The sequence below is a fragment of the Lissotriton vulgaris genome, chromosome 7 (genome assembly GCF_964263255.1).
Source record: "Lissotriton vulgaris chromosome 7, aLisVul1.2, whole genome shotgun sequence".
Lineage (NCBI taxonomy): Eukaryota > Metazoa > Chordata > Amphibia > Caudata > Salamandridae > Lissotriton > Lissotriton vulgaris.
Window position 1 is genome coordinate 1,241,941,764 of NC_141695.1, and position 25,041 is coordinate 1,241,966,804.

General features: G+C 45.8%; 1 protein-coding gene across 1 annotated transcript in view; it reads left to right on the top strand.

The window, feature by feature from the left end:
- Nucleotides 1–25,041, top strand: part of CPLX2 (complexin 2) — a 206,689-nt gene that overhangs the window by 119,338 nt on the left and 62,310 nt on the right. Inside the window, exon 4 of the mRNA XM_086931742.1 lies at nucleotides 4,162–4,337. Coding sequence (XP_086787868.1) covers nucleotides 4,162–4,337 — 176 coding nt within the window. The remainder of the gene's footprint in view (nucleotides 1–4,161; nucleotides 4,338–25,041) is intronic.

Below are 25,041 nucleotides of genomic sequence, written 5' to 3' on the forward strand. Positions count from 1 at the left end.
AAAGAGTCCCAGATTTGCATATTGCCTTACCGCAAAACATTACTTTGGCGAAAGTTTATAAAGGGGGGGGGGGCATTAAAAAAAATGCACAGATTAGTTTACACTGGTGAAATACACCTGAAAACAAGTGAGGCCACTTTTGCTCAGGCCCCTGCCTCCGCTCAATATGCATATATTAATGGGCCGGCCCAGTGACAGAAAGGGAGTGACACCTCTGCACGTTGATAAAAGGAAGGTAGTGGACGCCCATCTGCCTTCAGAAAGGCCACTCAGGCACCCACTGAGCCGCTGGCGGCATTGAACAACGCAGAAACTGCCCAAATTGGCCCCCAGGCTGCTCAAAAAGGCAGCCCACAGCTGGAATTCGGATACTGTCCCCACGGGCATTGCCTGAGTGCCCGCGTTGCCAATCAAACGCTGCCTCTCTATGCCTCTTTGGTATTTCGATGCCTCGTCAGGGGTAGTAATCGCTACATAAATGCAGTATTTTCCGTTCAGCCCTGGGTTCTACTGCTCGCCTATGGCGCGATCGGTGCTTTCCCTTGTCCTTCTTCACTGTCGACAGCGGCTCCCCCAGAGCTGTACTGGATAATTAATCCGAAGCACGGATGCTAGGCCCAGGGGGTGCAGGGATTAGGTGGGAAATTCAAACTGTGCAGCCCGTACCTCCCAGGCATTCCACAGGTCAAACATAAGTAATGGGATTAAATCACCTCAGAGGGCATCAGAAAGAGTCAAATGTGGATTTATGGAAGGTGACATTGAGAGGGCGCCTTTAAATGCAGTCATTACAGGTTCTTGGCTTGTGTGAAAGCTGCTCCAGTGACAGGCCTTTAAAAGCAGGGCATAACACGCTGCTGTTCTAACGGCATTGATGTATCTGTGGCTGGCAAAGGGAGGTTTGTGGCACAGCGTATGTCATTAGGGCTGTGCATTGTGGGTAGGGTGACCAACCGTCCGTAAATTTCACGGACAGTCCGTAATTTCGTCCGTCTGTCCGTTGTCCGTGAAGGATTCTTTAACGGATGCCATTTGTCCCTAATTTTAACTGGTCGCACTACCGGCACAGCTGGCCCCCACCTCCCTTCTTCACTGCGATGCTGCTGAGGTCGGGTGTAACAGACTCCGAGGCAGTACAAAAGCTCAGATACCCATCAGCATTGGCGAGGCACAGCGGGATGGCAACCCTCACACCTTCAGACCTTGATGAGCTGTTAAGAGGTGCTTGAAGGTGACAGAGGGAGAGGCGGCAGCTTCGGAGCAGGGGCATCTATTCAGATGCAAACAGCACTGAATGCGTCTTGTATCTTCAATTGGTGTGAGACATTCCCTTTCTGTCCAGGGTTCCAAATATCCTAGAACCGGCCCTGATTACACCAAGGCAGCATGTGGTTCACTTCACAGAGCTAATGTCACTAAATTGTAAACAAACCTCGATTCTTCAAACATGCAGTCTATATTGTAATAAAATAGAGAAATGGCACAATCACACCCACACTGATTAACAAACTATGGAGGACAATCAGTTAAATCAGTTCTCTTGGAGTATCTCCTTTCAGTACTGTACATCAGTGTGGGGGGAGGGGGGCAAAACTAACATTTTGGAAACAGAGCCTGTCTTCTCGTTGTCTTGTCCAGGTGGGGGTAAGGAGCCCTCCCCCACCCTGGAAGAGACCAAGATGATACTAGAATACTGCATACCCACCCCAGTGTCCACCCCCCCCTCCGGTGATGGCTCTTGTCCCCCCATGTGGTGGCTCCTGTCCCCCCCCCCGCCTGTGATGGCTCCTGTCCCCTCCTGTAGTGGATCCTGTCTCTGCCCTGGGTGGCTTCTGTCCCAGTCCTAGAATGTCTCCTGCAGCGAGGGTGAAGTTCTTGATGGGCCACTTCTCAAAAAGGCTCAGCTCAAAATTAATATGAAAAGGTGGGCGAGTGAGTAAGTGAAGGGATGGCTGGATGAATTAGTGAAAGGGTGAATGGATGAATGAAAGATTGAATAGATGGATAATGAGAGAGGATGGATGGATTGTTGAGTGAGTGGAAGGATGGAGGAGAGAAAACGGAAATAGCTGGATGTATGGGTGGAAGGGTAGCTGGATGGGTAAAAGGGTGTATGGATGAGTGAAAGGATGGATGAGTGAAAAGGTGGATGATGAATGGGTGGATGGATGAGTGAAATGATGGATGGATTGATGAATTGATAAGTGCAAGGGTGAATGGATGGACGGATGAGTGAAAGGGTGGATGTAAGGATGGATGAGTGAGTGAACGGGAAGGTAGATGGACAAAATGATGTATTGACCAGTGAAGGGGTGAAAGGATAAATGGACGAGAGAAAGGATGAATGAGTGATAGGGTCAATGGATGGATTCATGAGTGGATGAGTAGATGTATGGGTGGGTGGGTAGATGGATGGATGGAAGGAGGGTGGGTGGATGGATGGATGGATGGAAGGAAGGAAGGATTGCTAAGTGAAAGAGTCGGCGGAGAGAGAAAGGGAGGATGATGGATGACTAAAAGGGTGGATGGGCGGAAGGATCAGTGACTGGGTGGATGGATGAGTAAGTGAAAGGATGGCTGGATGGGTGAAAAGGTAAATCGCTGGATGGATGAGTGAATGGATGGATGGGTAGAAGAGTGAATGGCTGAGTATACAGATGGATAGGGTGAAAGGGCGGATGGATGGATAATGGATGGATGAGTGAAAGGATGGATGAAGGGATGGATGAGTGAAATGAAAGATAGAAGGATACATGATGGATAGGTTTGCAAGTGGCTGAATATGTCTAGATATGGCTGGGCTTATTTATATACAATTGCACGACCTCTGATGTGTCTGTAAAACCTATACAATTGTCCTGAAGTTTTGTCCTGAATTTTGACCTCCTGTCCTGAATTTGTGTCCTGAATTTTGACCCTTTGTCCTGAATTTTTACACTCACCGTCCTGAATATGCACCAATGCCAGTTGGTCACCCTAATTGGGGGTTGGTGCTGTGGTTAATGCTCGGCTGTTTTATTGTCTCGCACGTTCTGGGGAATTCCTAGTAACCTTATGGACCCATGTTAAAAACCACAAAAGGCAGCAGTTAAGGCACTTTTTGTCCCTTGTAGAGGCCAGATCTCCCCAGTGGTTCCATGTCAGAACACTGCTTATAAAAAAAACAAATATCCTACAAAAATATCGATGCCAAACTATAAACTAACTCAATTCCGGAAGGTAAAAGTATACATTTACTATTCTTAACTCCACGTTTATGTACCATTCCATCTATGTTATTTTTGTAACAGAATATTTAAAATGTGATTTTCTGGAAAACTACCCTCCTCGGCATGTCATGCTTTTCCTGCCACCCAGTCAAAAGTCAGAGACCTCTTTGTATTGAAAACCCGTCTATGTGAGCTACAAATGCATAAACGAGCTCCCCCAGCGATTCCACCTCTAAAATCATACACAAAGCGCCTGCTAGAGACTTTTGAAGCAAAACCTAGGGAAGGCTCTTGGTCCCCAAACATAACCACAGCTCACCAGGGACCTGCTGGGGTTTATAATCAAGCATTCAACTGTAGTGGAGGTACACACACTTGAGAACCAATGTTTCAGGTTAGTAACTTTTGTTTTACACTCCCAAACAAAAATCTATTTAAAATATTTGTGTGTTAGCATCTCTAACAACGAGATGGACATAGGAGGATTGTATGAATCCACCAGGGTGCCTGAATCTCATATGCATGAAGGTTCTCAGATGCACATGGTTTCTCAATCACAACCATTTTGTTGACATTTTTTGCTGGAATCTGTCATTAAAAGATAGGAGTCTGAATGCCAGTAGGTCTGAGTCATCCAATGGGGGAGATTTGTCCTGTATGTGGTTTTCTTGCTTATCTTCGTTTGCCAACCCACCCCAGAAGTCAATAATTTCTGGTAGAGAATGTGTGACTTCTGCTTCCAGGACATATTCTCCCAATTCTGGGCTTCTGGTGAGATCGCATGTGCAAATATACCCAGTGCTAGATGAATATGTCATCAAACATACAATATTTTCTGTTTGTTCATGTTCTTCTGGTGCCTGCATTATCCTGCCAAGGGTGAGGTTCAGTGCCTAGCTGCCCATGAAGGGATTGCCTCTCTTCATTGTGATCATGCCTTTCATCTTCTAAGGTGCCACCAAGGACATGGGGAAGATGCTGGGAGGCGAGGAGGAGAAGGACCCTGATGCTCAGAAGAAGGAGGAGGAAAGGCAGGAAGCCCTTCGCCAGCAGGAGGAGGAGCGTAAGGCCAAGCATGCACGGATGGAGGCCGAACGGGAAAAGGTCCGGCAACAGATCAGAGATAAGGTAAGTGCTCCGGAGTATCAAACCTGCACCACCTTTATCAATCACAGGAGATCGCATGTTGAGAGAAGGATTCTATACGCAGTAATAATCATCCCTATGCAGGTTTGTCTAGGACCCTCATGCTCTGGAGCCTGAGGGATCAGTAGAGGGTATTCACAGCTCTTCGGTACCAACATCTGCCTTCTGATAGAGCTGACAGGGGACTTGATGAGTGCCATTCAAACATTTTGCCCAGATGTTGACATGGATTTGATGTGCTCTTGAAATCAGATGTTCTTTATCCCTTCGGACAAACCCTGTTATGCACGTGGGCCACTGCTCATGGTGTGACCAGCACAAACATCGGACAGCCAGGCAAGCGACCTGTGTTTGCTTGGCCGGTGAGGAGCAGCCAGAAGTGCACCTATCAGAGTACGCGCCTGGTGTGCCATTGGATGAGTTCCAAAGCAGAAAGATGTGTTTGGGGTGCAGATTGCAGAACGAGCACATGCATGGGGGTACATCTGTTCCTTATTTGCACAAAAACATTTTACAAGAAGCCGATGTGCATTTCTTTTTTTCTCTGGTGTAGGACTGGATGTTTTGTGGCAAATGCACAATCTGTGAACTGGCACAAACACTTATGCTATATACGTCATGTGCTTGAGTTTGCTACATTCTGGGAACAAATGATAAAATGAAAGACCACAATGCTCGGAATAATCTTTTAGGAAGAGGAAAGCTCCAGTGTCTGAAGTGTGATGCAAACATTATTATATGTTTCACTCTGTGATCATATGACCCCACTCTCTCTATCTATCAGAGTACATCTTTCCTCCCTCGTTGCAAGACCAAAGTTACCCAGAGGCATCTCCTATGCCCTGAGGAAGTCTAGTTGACAAGATGTGGCCTACAGCTGGATGTGTGGTCTGCAAGAGATGATGTTTCCTAGACAATTGCGTCTGGATAAAAATGGTGTGAAATTAAGGTGGAGGTGTGATCTAAGGGAGGAAGTGTGGTGTCAACAAAGGCAATTCAAGAAGTATGAACACATGTGTGTTCTCTTGAGGAGTGGATGTTACCAAGAGGAGAAGGTGGGTTTAGTGAAAATGTCTGGTCTGGATGCAGTGGGATTTAGAGAAGGTTTGTTATTCGGGAAGTGTGGTCTGGTTCAAAGGTGCATTTTGAAAGGGTGGAAGATGTAGTATGGTGGAACTGTCTTGGCCTACAGGACAGGTGAGGTGGTTGTGTGGCCTCTAAAGCAGAAGGCAAGCTGTGGAGGAGACATGAGACCTGACCTAATACCAAGACACATTGTTGCCCTGTGATTGAGCCTGCTCCCTAGAGACAGTTTCCCTCTCCCTCTCCCTCCCCCCTCCCTCTCTCTCCCTCCCTCTCTATCCCTCTCCCTCTCCCCCTCTCCCTCTTCCTCTCCCACTCCCTTTTCCTCCCTCTCCCTCTCCCTCTTCCTCTCCCTCTCTCTCCCTCCCTCTCTATCCCTATCCCTCTCCCCTCTCCCTCTCCCTCTTCCTCTCCCACTCCATTATCCTCCCTCTCCCTCTCTCTCCCTCCCTCTCTCTCCCTCTCCCTCTCCCCCTCTCCCTCTTCCTCTCCCACTCCCTTTTCCTCCCTCTCCCTCTCCTTCCCCCTCTCTCTCTCTCTCTCCTCCCCCCTCGGGTTTTCACTAAGTGCCTGATTGTGAGTACCCTGCAGTTTGACCTGTAATACTGGGTGCATTGGTAACTCTGTGGGATGGTATTACTGGGCATTATAAGGGGAACCCTGGGGTCCTCTTAGAAATGAGGAATGACCATGGGAATCAGTAACACCACGCTCAAGTCCCCTTCTTATCTCAAAGTGAAATTCACCAGTTCCATAGTGATCCTGCAGATATCTGTACTCTGATGAGGCCAATATCTTATGTTACGGGCCCTATCAGTATTACATCATTACGAAGGAGATAGGAAGTTAATAATCATAGGGGAATTAATCACTATTGATTCATTTCCCTATGATTATTAGGCCTAAATAGGACAATCTGCTTAGCCACTTCAGTGTCTTTAAGAGTTGGAAGTCACCATGAGCCTAATTGTACCACATTCCTCTGGTCAGGGGCGGCTCTAGGCTCATGGCGGCCCTGGGCAAGGAGCGTAGGTAGGGGGCCCCGGAAGAGGGGGTCTGGGCGGGGCAGAGTGCGAGGGCCAGTGAAGGGAGGGGGGTTAGGGTATTTGGAAGTGGAAAAGAGCTGGAGGCCGCCAAATTCCTGCCAGGGGCCGCCACACAAATACGTATCCATCCTCAGAGGATTATTATATTAAGGATATATATTGGCGTGGTGGCCCCTGGGGTTTGGTGGCCCTGTGCAGGTGCACAGCTTGCACATGCCTAAGGCCGGCCCTGCTCTGGTGCATGAGAGCTTTACGTCTAGGTGCACACCCCTTTGTGTGGAATAATATCCCAAAGCAAAGATGCCTGGCTTATTCATAATAATGAGACCGACAGATTGCGTGGCACTGCATCAATGAATTTGGAAATGTGGCAGACTCGTGTTTCTCCACTAGTTCTAGAGGTGCGTAAAATGTGGCAAGCAATGCACTGGATGCCACGCCCCGACTTGAGATGATGTATTTGTATTTTTTACCCTAGTATTAGTGTTGTCAAACTTGGACAAGCCTTCTTTTCCATAGGAGGTTTTGTGAAAGGGGTGTGTGTTTTTATGAATTAATTGCTTTATGGTTCTAATTCACTTGTTATTGAAAAGCATGTTGCAAACTTATATAGCCTAGGGTTTAGTCCCATGGTGGGAGAGTAAAGGTACAAGAGCTAGAAAGGCTCTGTTGATGACTTGTGATAACTCTAAAAGATACTGTAAACCAGTGGTCTCCAAACAGTAGCTTGTGAGCTACTGTAGCTCTCAAGCTACACCTGAGTAGCTCACCTTATTAAATTAGAAATCTTTTACTTGGTTGAATCAATATACATATTCCTAGCAAACATTGATATCATACAAGACTAATAATATTAGTAGCTCTCAATGCGTTTCATTGAACATAAGTAGCTCTCAGTACAGAAAAGGATAGAGACCCCTGCGAAAAAAATGAGATTGAGTGGCAGAAAGGTGTATTTGCCCTTTATACAGTTGGTGCTTCAGAAAAGTCCCCCCTACCCACCATCCCTTCTCATGATGTAATGTGGAGGGTAAAGTTGCTGAACGCTGATGGCAATGGTAATGGAGGTGGCCTGCCAGCATCACTGAGATCATGGCCCGAGGATCCATATGGCTCCTGGAAATGGGCTAGAACTGGAGCCAGGAGCCTGGGTCGCTGAAACTGGAAGGGATGCGTTCTCATTCGTTTGGATAACTGACCCCGTGATAAACTTCCTCGCGGCCCGATTGGGCTTGCTTCTGCAGGTGCACGACCACAGAAAGCGTGAGTGCTGCCAGCAAAACAGGACATTGAAAACAGCGTGTGGGCCTGCCCGCTCCTGGCTTGGAGGGGGAAAGACTCGCGTATAGCTCCTAATGCACATTTCGCATTACTCTTGAGTGGACACCACCAGGAGTCCCCGTGGGAACTGCCTACGGGCACAGCCTGTCACTTCATGTATATGAAGGCACCGAGAGAGGACCCAGAGTTGCTGAGCAGGTGGACGCTAATGAGGGTGGACACTTTGCAAGGACGATGCCCGCAGCCAGGTTTCTAGCAGCAGACAAGCCTGAGCCAGCCCTAACCATAGTAATGGAATACAGTCATAAACCCTTGGACGGTTGTGGCATCAATCAAGACCAACTAGGTTTCTCTGCAATAATATTTCTGACAGTGTCTTCCATCCATAAATTACTGTTTAAAGTCTCTGGCCTCTATTCACAATAATGAATCATGGAATTACCTCGACAATAATAATGTCAGGGAGAGTTTCTGCAGAAAATAAAGCATAGGTAGTTGTGACAGCGATAAAGAAAAACCGTAGCAATCATGACGCAATAAAAAGCTCTGGCGAACTGTAGAGCTGTCTCTAGGTTAGTCCTACAAAAACAGTAAACTGTGAGCGCCATTTTTCCAGAAGAGAACGGTGAGCCCATGAAGTCACTGAGTGGAAGAGGTCACGGACCAGGTGAAGAGGTCACCGGTCAGGTGCCGAGAACACATCTGACCAGTTACAAAAGAGCGAGCGTGGTGCCAGCTTCCTAAAGTGGGATTGAGAAGTGGCTTAACTTTAGTCTTCTGACATCACGAGAATGTGAAGTTACCGGAAGTGACATCACTGCACTTTACATGTAGCCCCGTGGTTAACACTGGGAAGGCAGGAAATATACTCTGTGATAGGCATTGGCAAGAGATCCCGCAACGAGGCTACTATTCGCAGTCAAATGTGAGGCCAACCCAATGCTCTTAACCCCTTGGCCGCGGGGGTCATTCCCCGCGGTGCTGGGGGCGGGGGGCGCGCACAGCGCCCCGGTGCTCGTGATGAGCTCAGCTCGACATGAGCCACGGCGGCCGTGTGCTCATGACGAGCTGAGCTCATCACGGCCACACCCATTTCCGTGGAAAGCTCGCACAGCAGGGGAATTAGCCCCGCGTGCGAGCGTTGGAGCTGTTATGACGAGCTCAGCTCGTCATGAGCACACAGCAACTGAGGCTTATAGCATGGGAGGGGTTAAAAAGCGTCAAACAACGACTGAAAAAACACCATGGAACATTGTTCAGATATGAAAGCACAAAACCAGACGAAGATGTCGAAAATGATATGCATTCAGGTAAAATGGTTTGCCCACGTTCACATGATTTAGCCAAGTGGGGATTCTGGGATATGAAGCTAGGTTTCACAGTTACACACGTACAGTGCATCCTCAAGACGTATCTATTCTGCCTCTAAAGTCACAAGAAGGGACAATGCGGTGTGTGTAGTTGTCTTTAAAGAGCTCCTTTTGTACTATATACACTGGGATAAGGAGTGCTTTGACCAGACTTTTCCTGAGCTGCTCACTCTGTACTGGAGTCAGTGCTTCTTTCTTAATTGGATTTGTCCTTTGCATCCAATGAGGATTAAACTGACATTTTGAGATAAGGCTACGTGTTTGCATTAGTTAACAGCATGTCCTTTTCCTTTTTTTCAAGACAATAATTCTTAATAATGCCCAGTCCCATAACTAGTGAACAGTATATATCTAAAGTTTGTCACAGGGTATGGGGGATGGCAAACTCCTTTTCTCAGTTTCTAGGGCAAGCAGCAGTCTTCCAGTCTGGGGGCCATCCTATGTACAAATAAGTACATTGTACAAGAATGATGCAATTCCTAAAATAATCAAGTAGGAGCTACTTATGACACAGAATGTGCAATATTGTAATTGGAAGTGACGACATAAAAAACAGTGTCACTATATAATACCCCTGCCTGCATCAGGAGTGGGTGTTCCATTTCGCATTCTTTGACAATGGCAACCCATGAATTCACCCATGGCTCATTCTGGCAAGCTGCTACACAGAAACATGTTTATAAGTCTCATGTATGTTTTTTCCTTCTGCCCCTGTTTATGTGACCTTCCCGCCTTTAAAAAGAATATGAAAACCTGGCTTTTCATACAGTCTGTATAGGTTCATAATCTGTTGCCGTACGTCTCTAGCATTGGGACACTCTTGTGAGTAGCTGTGCGCTGTATAATTTTTCCTAACATAACATATCATGTGGTTTTTAACATAAAAAGTCATATACATTTTAATAAATCTCAGTACAATAAGAAACCACTGCTAAGAACGGTGCCAAAGGTTCAGATTTCCAGGAGCACAGGCGTCTTCCTTTATAGTGGAGGGAAACCCTGACTTCTAAGTGGGAGGGGGGTTTCAGTCTGTTTGTGGCAGATGTTGCAGTTTGCGCCCACATATTACAGGCATTGGAAGGAAGCCGGACTGGGTCAGGTAAATGAAAGCTGGCAACATTCCTTGTCACTCCGAGGCCCTGATTTGGGAAACAACACTTACAACGCAACTTTTACAATGCACTACCTTTACAACGAAACTTTTACAACGCAACATCCATTACAACGCATGCCATTACAACGCAACCATTACAACGCATGTCACTACAAAGCATACCACTACAACGCATGTCATTACAACGCAGTCATTACAACACATACCATTACAACACATACCTACACTATCCAACACTTACCCTACTGTTGCACCACCTGGAGTTAGAATAGTTATTTTTACCCCTACACTATCCAATAATTCCCCTACTGTTGCACCCCCTGGAGTTAGAATAGTAATGTTTGCCCCTACACTATCCAACACTTACCCTACTGTTGCACCCCCTGGAGTTAGAATAGTAATTTTTACCCCTACACTATCCAACACTTACCCTACTGTTGCACCCCCTGGAGTTAGAATAGTAATTTTTGCCCCTACACTATCCAACACTTACCCTACTGTTGCACCCCCTGGAGTTAGAATAGTAATTTTTACCCCTACACTATCCAATACTTACCATATATGCAATGCAATGGTATGCGTTGTAATGGTATGCGTTGTAAATGTAGTATGCGTTGTAGTGGAATGCGTTGTAAAGGTAGTTTCAAAGAATTCGTTGTAATGGCATGCATTGTAATGGAATGCGTTGTAATGGATGTTGCGGTGTAAAAAATGTGTTGTAAAGGTATGCGTTGTAAAAGTATGCGTTGTAACGACATACATCCCCCTGATTTTGATGTATTCGGTACTGGTGGGGCAGTAAACATGCATGTGAATTTACCATTGCCATGCAGCAAAACTACTCCAGTACTGTGTAAATACAAAAGGAATTGCAACATGGGTCTAAGTTTACTGGTTGTAAAACCTCAAGGAATTCCCAAATCTGTAGGGTTTAATGCATACATTTACCACCGTGTATATATATGGCGCACTTTCCCTGCTTGCGCCACTGTGTACCTTTCTAAATCATGTAGAATGCGCTACCCCCAGGGCAGCCCTGAACTCGCACTGCCCTTGGGATAGCATATTCAGGTGAAGTACGGAGCAGCTGCTTCAAAGTTGCTCCGTGTTCCACATTTTGAAGAGGGGAGAGAGATTCTCCTTGCAAGCAGGTGCAGTGAGTGACTGTAGCTGCCTGCAAAGAGATGTCTGTGGGGTCCATGGGTCCCCCTTTCTCCCCTCCAGGAGAAAGGCATGTTTGCCTCTGCACTCGCGTCCATGATTCGGAGCAGGTGCAGAGGCAAAGTGATTCTCTCATTTGCATGGGGTCTCGCCCCCATGCAAATGAGGGAACGCCCTCTAATGTTAGGGCTGGTGCACATGTAGCACAAGCACTATCTGTCTTACAGTAGAGGTCGCACAAGCGTCTGCAGTCCCTTTGTAATACCAAAGTGCCTCGGTGCACAAAGCGGGTGCACATGCCCGATGCACCCCAAGGGTACTCTCTAGAATATGGCCGCTGGTATGCCTCTGCTTCAGGGTTGGGTGAGAGTGAAAGAGAAGGAGTGAGAAGGAGTGAGAAGTAGGGGAAAGAAGTGAAAGGTAAGCTTTGGCAGCAGGGTGCAGTACATGCTCCCACATTGCAATGCTGCAGCCAAAATCTCATGAGATTTTTCTGGATAAAATGAATTCCTGGAAAAATCGGGTCTGGTGTTCCCACACCTTGCAACACTAGGTAAGGGAACACTATCACACTCTGAATCAGGCAGACTGTAATTTTATAAGGTAATTTCACTCTGCCTGACCATAAACAGGGCCTGAATTCCACTCCGCCTGACCATAATCAGGGCCGGAAAGGCCAATAGCCAGGCCCTGCTCTTCCTAAAGTCACTGTAAGACTGCAGCCTAAGGGCGCCACCTACATACAGAGCCATGTAATAGGAAAAGTCAGTTTTTCAGTGTATGAAGAGTTCTCGTGCAAAATAGCATTTTTTCCAGGAACACTAAAAAACTTTGCACCTGCTTTGATAAATGTGTCCCCTAATTAATGTTGTAGGAGGAGTGTCGGAAGCCTGGGCAACATACCAACGTCTTAGAACGGTTATAATGGGCTCATGTGTCCAGTGATGCATGGTTTGGACATGTGAAGCCAGGAGGTGCGGAGTAGCACCAAAGCCTGTAACTCCAGGATCAGTGGTGACGTCTGCTCCAATATTTACGGTAGCAGAAAGGAGGGGCCTAAGGATGGACGTTACTTATTGGACAGACTCCTCTCCTTTGCTACTGTTAAAGTGTTTGAAGTGTGTAGCTGCATGCATTAACCATACTTTTCTAGAAAGAGGGGGAGAATCAATAGCCCTGGTTCACATCTGTCCTGAGGACAGCTGTGGATAGAGACTGTCTGACCAAAATCCTGCTGTGTGAGTGGTTCTTTACAGATGCCTGCCTGGACTCCCCATGGACATTACAGCCTGTGGACAATTGCTGCGTTCTAGGATTCATTTGAATAAAATGGGAGCCATGGTACAAGAATGAGGTTCCCATTGTGTTCAATGATTTCTTTGGCGCTGATTTCATCGGACATTCATGCCAGGATCCAGCGATCAGTCTGGCGCTCGTCAACAGTACATCTGGGAGGACCCCCTTCTTGCCGAGTGTCTCTTCTACAACATGGAACCTATTCGTAGATCCAGGAGCCGCCAAAATCTTCTATACATTTTCTACAACATAGAGCTCATCACTTGAACAGCCAAGGGCAGGCCCACCGGCATTATGCAATTGTGCGGCTGTGGTGTTTTCAGCATAATCTGATGTTGCTGTACTTGCCACATAACCCTTCATCTTCCGGACTGTTTGTAGATTTTTTTTGAGAAGTTTGCTTCTGGCTCAAATGGATCAAATGGTACCAAAAAATGCTACCACATGTGTTGACACGCAGCCACAGGCCTTTTGTCACTCAGCGGTAGGTCACCGTTCAGTTGCTGATTGGTGCGTTATATGTTAAACTGATGTGAATGAGGTGAAACCAGGGCCAGACTGGCCGTAGCGGGCACCAGGCATTTTCCCGGTGGGCCGCCAGGATGGGGGCCGGTTTTAGACCTCTGGGGGGCAGTTTTTGTTACCGGGGCCAGCGATATCAGCCACCTGTAACAAAATCAGTTGAAATCGGCCCTAGCAAACAGCTCAGCAGCACCCTTCCCACCGGGGGCCAACCGAGCAGTTTGCTAGAACCGTTTTCGGTTTCCGGTTTGGCCCTGGGTGAAATCTTTGCCTATACAATGTTAACTTGCAGAAATGCGTATATAGTGAAGTAATACTGCTTCAAAATGTGTTGTGTTACGCTGCATAATTGACCTTTTCTTGCTGTATAGTTCAGTGCACCAGACCAAGGATAACCTTCACCCTCAGTACATCATCTGCAACTGAAAGCTCACAACTAATCCCTCCAAAGACCTCTTCATATCTCTTCTACAACAGAGCTCATCGTTACTTAGGGTCGCTAGAATTATGTGGCGGAGGATCCTATTATGCAGCAGGGCTGACTAAATTATGCAGCAAGGAAAAGAGTATTATGCTGCATAATGCGTCACATTTTGTGATAGTATTACCTCATTATTTTACCATTTTTACATTGTCAGTGCAAAGTTTTCCCATCATAAGTACCAGTTTGACCCCTAAGGAGAGCAATAAGCAACAGAAATGTGGCCAGTGAACCTCTGCCGGGGGGCCTTCCACTGCCTGGCAACACATGTTACAACGTTTGTAGAAATGTCGGTTCTGTTTGAGCTAGAAACAGAAACATTTATTTGTTAAAATATGCAGAGTATGCAGCAGATAGGGATTAGGTGTCAAATCTGGCAAATTCATAGTTATTGCGAAAAAAGCTGCCGCTTCAAAATCACAAAATTCCAGTGGCCTTGTAATTCCTAAATCCAAGGTTTCATTTGATGCTGACTGCATCTTCAACAAAATGGAGGTCGTCAGTAGTACTTCCTAGGGCTCATTCACCTGCAGTGCATTTCCTGCACCTAAGAGCTTGTTAGATCATCCAAGAGCCTCCTTCACCCTCAACGTACAAGTAGAGCTGGTCACTTATCATGAGTGCACCCAAGGACCTCCCTCACATTCAGGGCATCTCCCAAAACATAGGGCTCGTCTCTGGTGCACCGGGGAGACCTATTTACCCCCAACGCACACACTGCCACAAGCTGATGATCAGTAGTACTAAATCCCCCTCCCTCCACAGTATTTTCTACAACATGCCACACATCACAAGTGCCCCCAGCTGACCCTTTCACCCCCTTCCACCAGGAGTGTGAATTTTACAACACCAAGCCCACCACAATGTTTCCTGAACCCTGCCATAAGTTTAGAGCTTCATCATCAATAGACTTCCAGGGCTTCAAAGAGCTGCAAAGCCTGCAAAAAGCAGACACCTCCTCGGATAATGGTTCCCGTCAGCCATGGTCCATCACTACCACCACCTCTCCCCTTCTCGGTCTCCAGCCGTTCAGACAACACCTGGAATGCAATGATCTCCCTTCCCCTCACTACCTCTCACAGCCATAGCACATCAGAAAAATATTCCTCACCCATGATCTCACTTTCGGTTTGGCCCCTGCCCCTTATTCCCAGCATAAGGTTCGCAGTCTGCATGTGCATTTTATTACTGCCTCTGCTGAGCACAGGTAAGGAATGGACAGAGTTGCTGCATGGATAATCAGGCACTAGATTTTTAATTACATATTGCAGATGTCATAAATAGACTGACAGAAAGATAAATAGACTATTAGACAGATCGATAGATAGATAGATAGATAGATTGACGGATAGACACTTGGGGGGGATAAAGCACAATGTTAGCAGGAGCAGAGGAAGACTGCACAACACCAGCCTCTGCCCATTAAAGGGACAGTGGGGTGAGAATGATGTAGAGTGGTAAGCAACGACCATGAAATAAGAATCATGTGGATTACATATATGAAAACACGATCGGCTAACACTGGTAGAGTTTAAGTACAGAGCAATAGAAAATCGCTGGGCTGCTGAAACTGTATGTCCTTCTCCCAGCGCTGTCCCTCAACCATTGTCAGTACCTATGATCTAGCGGAAGGCCAAGGTTGGAAAATTCACTAAACCAAATATTTCAATGGGCCCATACTAATTTATCCGAATGTTTCATTCAAACTCCCTGGCCAATCCACTGGGGGTCGAGTTGTATATTTTGCTTAAGTTCTGATTAGTTAGTTCTCTGTGAAACATAATAGTTTGAAAATAAAACTCAATGCCTAGCTAATCTTCACAAATCAAGACTGTTTTCTCTGGTCAATGGACCAATTATTGAGTTAGTTGATGGTGATATTAAGAAATATTTAACAAATCCACATATCTCAGTGAAATAACCACAGACTCTGGGTAAGGTTCATAAGCTTTATCTAAGAATTCTGTCATAAAATTGAACGCTCATTTACAAATTCACAGTGCAAGAACCATCATTCATATCATGGGAGAGAAAAATGAATTTAGCAAGAACATTGATTAACACAGAAATCATTCAACAAATCAAAATGCAAAAGGAGTGGATAGATGTAGAGACAAAAGGCATATAGATAAAATACATTTGCAAAGAAATATTCAAATCTGAGACAAAATGATAATTACCTAAAGAAATGCTGAAACCCCCCCTCTGGCCAAAGGACAGTTGGGGTCCCCTGAATTAGGATCGGGAGACAAAGACTATGGGACAGGATCAGGACAGGACAGATACTTACTAGACTGCTCTATAAACCGACGCACCAGGGCGCATCCCTCTCTTTTACTCTCTACCTCCTCGATGTTCTTCCTGAAATTTTGAATCTAATCAGGCTGTCATTTGGATCTGAATCTTCCCAGTCTGCTCTCTCTCCTTTTCTTCTAGTAGCTCTTGCCTCTAACTCTCTCTCTCTCTCTCTCTCTCTCTCTCTCTCTCTCTCTCTCTCAGCATCAATGTCCCTCTTCCTAACTTAAGTCACTCTAGTTATAGTCTTGATTTCTACATGTCCCACCCTCAAAAGTTGCAAATATTGATGAGATTCTGAATATGATTGAAAGGGGCCATGGGAGTTTTCATCACACCATGCTGGCATATTCATTTTATTAATATTTTATTGTCCTATAAACCCCTCCCCTTTAGCTCATTCACCACTTTAATTCTCATATCTGTATTGTTAGAATATTTATTGACATTTAATACAGGCTCCGTGGATGAGGGATTCGCATATCCTCTTCCCCACGACTTCTGTCCTTGTTCTTTGGCAGGCATTCAACTTGGTGGTAATTAGGTCACGTTGCAAATCCACTGAGCATGCGCTTCTCCCATTTCATCCAGCGCCATTTTCTTTTGTTCATACACGATAGCAGGCCCACATGTGCACTACCAATAAAGGAATTATAAACAGAAGTTAATTTCTCAAATATATAGTTCTCACTGTTCACCACCCACTTCTACTCTATACCATGTGACTATTATTCTCTTGAGCAAAAGCATTAATATTAGCAGCTTTCTTTTTAAATCAAGCAAGCAGATGCCGGACATGTGGTACCTCACAACCATATTTTAGTCCTTCTTGCACATACGTGAAAGTTTTTCCCTCTCAAAGCGGGTTAGTCATGTTACTTCTACGTAATTCAGGTTTGCACAGGAGCAAAGCCTTTTTCTAAGTTAAAGCGAGTTTTAGTTGCGTTGCTTTTATTCCATGTTAATTAAACTGGCATAAAGCTTTTCTCCGGCGTTTCTGTGTCTGGTGTGAAGTAGTTTCGTCTCATTCTACAGATTTTAACTGTTAGTAAAAGTTAATGAGGGATTTCTCCTAACAAGTTTCGTTTTCTTGTATCCTTGCTCCATCACTTTCACTTCACTGTATCATTTCTTCATGTCCCTTTATCTGTGTGTCCCTGATGCAATGCACGTGTTTTCTTGCTCCAGTATTAGCATGTCCTCAGACATGGACACAGTGATGTATTATCACCGCAATACACAGCCACCCAACTTATGTTTCATATAGAAACTCGTAGCTATGTAAATGTTCTATGGGAAATATATTAATGAAGCTGCACAAAATTTCCCAATTAAGAGCACTTCCACATGCGTGTGATTTTGGAAAGCTTGATGGGGTTGGTCAATGAGTCAAAACATTTGAGGCTCTTGTCATTTTTGTTTTTTGTTCAACGTCTCATAGGAAAACATGGGGAAAAAAATTGAAATCACTAGGTGAAATGATACCAAATTTGGCTTAACACCTTCCGTGCGGCCACGATTTACCGCCGGTGCTGGGCCCTAATGAAAACGGGCATGGTCATGACGGAACGGTTCCGTCATCAGCACAGCCTTACCGATGCTCATGACGGAACCGTTCCGTCATCAGCATCGAAAGGGTTAAGGACAGATGCCACTGCCTTTTATGCACTTTTTTGGTTTGGTATGCATTCTTAAAATCATCAGGAATCAGATTTCCAACACATGGGCAACAATCCGAAGACCAGATAATTCAGATATTTACTTGTGAGTCAGCAAAGCGATCTCGCCAGTTGTTGAGTTGACTGACAAAAGCCAAACACAGATGTAACCAAGTCATACATCAGATGGGTGCATTACACCCTTACCTTCTAGGAAAACATATCAAAAGCATGCAGTGAAAAAGAGCCAGGAAAGCTGATTCACAAAACAACGAACATATTTATATCCAGTACTGTGATCAAAGCCGCAGGTCAACTCACAAGTCTGCTATTCCGACTCATGAGCCGCAAACAAACAGCCATAATTTGTGAATCTGCAGCTCTATGTCACAAGTTGGCAAGAAGGAGGGTCTGAATTATTTGGGCAGCAGGAACTGATGGCAGAGGGACGGGGTGCAGGGGATAGGATGATTCTTGCCGGGCACAGCTGCACCCCGTGCAGGTAAGAGCGGTGGGGCCGGATTGAGGGGGGTAATTTGACAGACGACCACAAAGGAAAATTAAATAAATAGTTAATTTTCCCTCCTCCTCGTCTGTCGAAATCCCCCTCACCCGGCCCCACTGCCCCACCGCTTTTACCTGCATGGGCCGCAGCTGACCGGGCACTGACACCCAAGGGACTTTGTGCCGATCAAAGTCTAGGGGCAAGTGATGTACCAAGAGCCCTCTGGGCATGCCAAAGGACAGAAGACACTGGTGGTGTAAGGCATGGGCTCAGGGCATGGTCAAAGGGTACACCCAATCGTTAGCATCCTGTTGGGCAAACAGGAAGACCATGTTCTCTGAGCTTTGTGCCTAGATTGACTGGATACAGGGATTAGCCAAGAAAAAGGACTATTGGGCTTTGCCGAAGTCTGTTCCCAGAGAGAGCGGTGGGAGGGACGCTAGATGCAAAGTGTGGTTGATACCGGCCATGGGACTTGTGTTGCCAGTCTTGGGGGGCAAGTGAAATGAGCAATGAGCATCGCAAAAGACTTCATCCTATACTGTTGGAAATAATGACAGGCCACACTCAGTGGATACTTTGGGCAGGGGCCAAAGTACATATATCAGAGCAAAATTAAAGACATACACTAAAAAACAAAAACTCTCTTAAAACGAGGTTATGGATGTTTATTCATTTCAGAAAATAGCTAATTAGCATATGTTACAAAAAACGTACAATCATTTCCCTATAATCTCCACTTGAAAGGGCATTATGGTTAAAATTCAAAACCTACTAAAATCCACAGGTAATGGTGAACTGTGCAATCATAAACCCCATGCTTTGTTCCTCACATTACATAAATTACAGTGATGACCCCCCACATGAGATCATCTTTGGGATCATTGGTCCAATTGACAGTATGGCTACAAAACCCTCAAGCACATACATTTGCAATTATGATGAGCAATGCAATCATAACACCCAGTGAGGCCTTTATTACCTCCCAGGTGAACTCATCAATGACATCGTCAATTAAAACCCTGATATGGCTTTCCATACAACAGAAACTTGCTGAGGAAATACTGCAGATCCAAAACAGCCAATAGGTATCCTCACAAAAATAAAAGGTTGCCAAAAACCTGCTGCTCCACTGTCAAGCATATGACTTCACGGGGAATGCATTTAGGCAAAAGTGGCCTTTCACCAGAAAGCCGCCAGTTGTCCTCACAGCAAAACCCTTTTAGACAAGCAGCTGCCTTTCCTCTGCAGTCAAGTGATGCCCCCACAGAGATTACATGGAACCACAAAGCTGTAGTTATACTGATGACAGATCTTCTCAGAATGATTAAAGAGTGATGTAAGACTGCAGTTCGACTGACTGTCTATAGAAATTTACATAGTGATCACCTGGAGACAAAATAAATAAAATGATGGAGGCAAATAATTCGATAGAATGTTTATTAAGTCAAAGCCTATAAAACAAGGAAATCTACATGTCCCGCAAATCGATTGAACCTGAAAGCCTTTGAGAATCTCTTGGCAGATTGATGTTTACAGGTTCTTCCTATATTTATCAGGGGCCGTATGACAGTGAGGGCTGACTTACCCTTTTTGCACTTTACCTAGATGATGTGGGCCCAAACAGGGATAGTGTACCCTTTTACTGACTGATTTACTGATTGAAGCAACCGGTCTGTCTTTCACAGTGCAGGCAGCACCTGGCCTGCACTTTCAAGGGAGTCAGAGATCCCTGTGTGGGCAGTTGCAGTGGGTGACTCTGGATGGGAGCCCCTCTTTCCACTATCCGATAGCCATATCTGGTAGCCCATGGGGCACGTTGACAATTTGCCACCTGTTTGTGGTGCTCAATCAGTGCACCGCCTCACAGTCGGTTTGCCTCTGCAGGCTGTTGCCGTCCATAATACTGTGCCACACCTCCAAGCAAATGAGGGAATGCCTGCTTAAGTCAGTGTTGGTGCTGCATATGAGCCAGCACAATTTCTGGAGTGGTGTGACTCACTGGTTAGAGGTGGCAGACCCGTAAGCAGAGAACAGCCTGGGACCAGGGTTCAATTCCCGACGCGGCAGTGTCGTGGACCAGGGTCAAAACAAACTTGATAATTCTCGCCTCGGTGCCTACTCTAATCAGGGAACACACTCGGCAACTCTGGGCATTAAGCTTGCCTCATCTCTACAACGGCCCCCCACAGACTGTGGGGATGCCTGGTTTCACCTTGGAGATACCCAGAAAGGGACCATCTCACAGGGAAAACCAGGACGGGTTCCCCAGCGGTCTTTAGCGCCAGGATACTCCATGGAGTCGCAGTGCGCTTTACAAGTACACCCACATTTACTTTTACATTTCTATTACAGAAGGAGCAGCACAAGTATCTGCAGCCCCCTCTGTTATTGCACAGTGCCCCTGGGGCAAAAAAACGGGCTCATACTCCCATTTTGCCCCCAGTGCCCTGTCTGCTAAAAGACTCTGGCTGGACACTATCTCCTGCCCAGCAGAACACATTCCCTTTGGCCCCAGCTCTTGCCCAGTACTCCTGCCCTCACTATGCAGAGATCATGATTTGCAGTGGTTACCAGTGACCGGAAGGCGTGCCTTCTAGCCAAATACACAATTGCCACGGAGCTTGGTCAACACTGACTACAAAGCCCGCCCGCATAATGGGCCGGGCATGATACAGTAGCGTGCCAAGCAGGACTATTTAGGTTCAACAATGTGATCTAACCCAGGTGTCCCTGGTACAGAAGAAAACAATTCTTCCACCTTCTACGCATCAAAGTGCACTGCTATTATGTGAGACACCTGACATACCAGATCCATGTAATGCCATAAAAATGTTAAAACAGCCCTCCTGTCCAACTCTAACCTCTTGTCAGTGCCGCATTAAACCCTGTGGAGACCCCTAGGCAGTTGATATTTGCCTCCCCCGCAAATTATCTCCTAATACCCAATGCATCGGACTGTTTTTTACAAACTGCCAGCTGCCAGAAGATGAGCTTTTAAGAGACAACCTGTTAACCCCTTCGATGCTCATGACGGAACGGTTCCGTCATGAGCACACCCATTTTCATTAGGGCCCAGCACCGGCGGTAAATCTGCACCGCACGGATGAGGTTAAGTGACACTGATGTCTCTTGTTTATGTACTTTAAATTGTATTTTTATCCGTTGTCGCAGGGCCCCTAAAAACAGTGGTCCATTAGGCCGCTGCCTACTTTGCCTATTTGGTAATCTGGAACTGCCTCTCCTAAAACGGACGGACACCACTCACAGGCACACCCCAGGCTTCTCTCCCTCCCCCTGCTCGAGTGCAGGCTGAAGTCTGACATGCCTGACCTCCTGCACCGCGCGCGCTCTTCCGAGTCGCAGTCCCTCTGCTTTATGTCCGGGACTCCGGGCTGCACGGCACACGCTCAAGGTCACGGCCCGGGCAACGTGAGCGTATAGCGCGCGCTCTTCTATTCGCTGCAAAACCGCCCAAGCTGTTCCAGGGCAGCCATCTATCCACAGGAGAACTCTGCCCCAGAGATCAAATCACAGCCCTCCTGTCAACCTTCAGGAGAGAACTATTCCGTAGCCACAATTTGAGCAGAGGTGCAACTTAACGCGTCAAAACATTGCCCTGGTTGAACCTTTCTCACACACGTATAGATTATTTTGTCAAGCGAGAAACATTTGAAATGTCTGAGTGTGTCCCTTTAACCCTACAGCTTTACAAATCAAATGGGCTCCGAGGCAAATACTGAAAAACACTGCTTCAGGTTCTGCCTGCCTGTGGTGGAAAGATGCACGTGCACTCTGATGTACAGGGTAGTTCCAAACTGCATTTGGTAATGTGCACGAAACAGACATTACACCCACACTGTTTCCACAATGCATTTTCTCTGCCATCTGGCGATAATAATGAAATATTTCAAGCTTGTGAGGCGAAAAATCATGCCCGTGCCTAAAGATAGGTGAAACAGGTAATTCAATGAACTATGGGTAACTTTTTTTTTGTGATAAATGTATTCCTTTTATTTAATTTTATCCCGGCTTGGAATATTTAAATTTAACAACAACAGAAATGAACTATGGGTAACTTAATAATCACGATCTATGCGAGACCTCAATGGCATAATAAAACAATTGCACATCCTTACATTTTATATATTTTTCCAAAGTCTTCTACAAATGGTCCAACAATCTCAGGTTTTCCTACACCTGTATATTGCAGGACAATGGTATGTATTTGGCCTGAATCTGTGAGTCCCTACATCTCTGCAGCCTAGCAGAAGAACACCATCTGTGGAAAGTTAAAAGGCCGGATGTTCAAACAGTGATGTCGCGTTGTACCGTAGGCCTTCCGTATAATGGTGTTTTTGCTCTTTGTCTCAGGTGATTTGCGCAAATTAAAACCTAGTGACATGATATGCCATGTGCTCTAAAGCGTCATCGTGTGTTCCCCTCTAATCATGCTTGTCCATGTACATGTTACTTTGTCCTATTTAGTTTAGTCATGATGTGGGCTGGCTTCGTCTCCATGTTGAGGAGCAGGTGGTGATTCTTGGCCAATCTCAGCGTTGGCCATTTTCCTCGCATAGGGTTCCTACAACAAAGCTAGACTTGCCCCAGTAGGTTCTAATAATTGAGCGAATTCAGCAACCAAAAAAGTGAACCTGCTATGGTTTGAAAGAAAACATCAAGTTACAAGTTTATTTAACACAAGTTTTGGTTAACTTACAGATGATCCAGGGAGTAGCCAGCAAAACAACCAGTTAAAGTAAGCTGATTTACTTTCCAGAGTGAACAAACGCAACCAGGTGTAGTGCCATTTCTAGTGTCGCATAACAAGTCTTGCCACATCTCCATAACGCTTCGGCCGGCTTTCTTACTCGCTATGTCTGACAGTGTGTTTGTTGTATATTCTTACTTGGTTCAATATGACTACTTGGGGTCGTTAGTCCTTTCTTAGTGTTCCTACCTTCTCTATCTCCCACAGTACCTAAGTGTGTTCTATCTGGTGTGTGTGGATTCCAACCTTGGCAGTTGGCAGTTGGTCTGGTCAGCTGTGGGGTTTTACTGCTCTGCTGCCTTATCCTATGTAACTTAATAAACCTAACTTAATATCCTGAAGTCGTGTCCTGCTTCCTACGTAACCTATTTACAACAGTGTTACTCAGCTAACCCCACATGCCTTCAGGATTTTAGCTGATCTGAAGGAAATTGAGTGCATTTACATTCATATCTTGGGCCCACTTTAGGAAATCCTGGCTACTAATCTTGTAGACCCTTTATTAGGTGATGGGGCTTCTTACAGCTCTATGTTGCCTTAGACTTTCCCTGAGAATACATGAATATCTAGTGGAAATCAACAAATAACACTGACAAAACAATGAAAGGCAGCGTGGGGTAAGATTTGCAGCTCTATTGCACAAATAAGCCAGTTTCCCAGTGTCAGGCATCTTTTAGTCTCTACTGAGGTCCTCCCACAGCATGGCTGTGGTATTTCTTCCAAACATCCCTTGGAATCCCTTTATTCAGCCCGAGAGGTCTGCAGATATCACTGGCGTTCCAATGTACCCTCAAAGCAACACTAAATTGGCTCCTTTAAATGTCTCACTGCTTGCGACACATGGACAGCTTCATAGTCTCCTTGCTGTCGAAGGGCAGAGCTATTGGCCAGATGGTATAACTTTGCCCCCATCCCAAGACCTCTGAAAAATGACCACTGCCTCTCTTGTAGTCAGCTGGTCACTCCTCTGAGTCGCAAGTGCCCAAAAATATCACGACAAATCCATCCTATGTACTTTTCTTGCTAAGGGTGAGCCTAGGAGATCAAAAATATGAGTTATGGTACTGCCTCCAACATTTTATTTTTATAGCTGAGTTTAGGAGGTGACCAATAATATCTGCATTGAGGCTTTTCAAAATTATTTTCACAGTATAGCTGAAAGTTTTTGCCGAATATAGTCCTCCTATTTATTTGAGTATTATAAATGGAATAAAGTACCCCAACTTTAAATTATTAAGAAATTTAAAGTCATTGTGCTTCTATGTGGAAAGTTTGGTGGGTATATAGAAACATTCACTTGAACTAACCGTGGTTTTTGCAATATGCAAAGTTTTTATTAAGAAAGCAAAGTCTTGCAGTAGTCATGATTATTGGCCTATTTGTAGTTCACAGAGTTTCCTGCTTTTCCTACATTTATAGCCTGGCATAGGTGTTCCCCAAAAACTGCCAATGTTACCTGCACGTTTATGCTAAAAATGGATCTGCTTGTTTCTCAATTGTATGTGAATCCAGAGATATTCACACTTAAGGAAACTGAACGAAATCCAGAGGAGTGTTCACATGTTTCTCTAATGAATACCAACCCCAAGATGTCGAATCCATCCTGTTGAAAGCCCTTCATGCCTAAATATTTCCCTTAAGTTTGTTTCATCCCACTTCCTGTTTGCTCTTTCTTTTCCTCTCCCCTGTGGAACCTGTCTTTTGTTTTGTCCTCTTTCTCAGGGGCGGCCTTAGGCATGTGCAAGCTGTGCACCTGCACAGGGCCATCAAACCCCAGGGGCCACCACGCCAATTTATATCCTTAATATAATAATCCTCTGAGGATAGATACATATTTGCGTGGCAGCCCCTGGCAGGGATTTGGCGGCCTCCTGCTCTGTTCCACTTCCAAACACCCCGACCCCTCCCCTCTTCACTGGCCTCTGTGCTTTGCCCAGCCCGGACTCCCTCTTCCGGGGCCTGGGGAGAGTGATATAAAGACAGGGGCTGCTCTAGGCTCATGGCGGCCCGGGGCAGGGAGCGTAGGTAAACCTACGCTCCCTGCCCCGGGCCGCCATGAGCCTAGAGCCACCCCTATCTTTATATCACTCTCCCCATACCCCA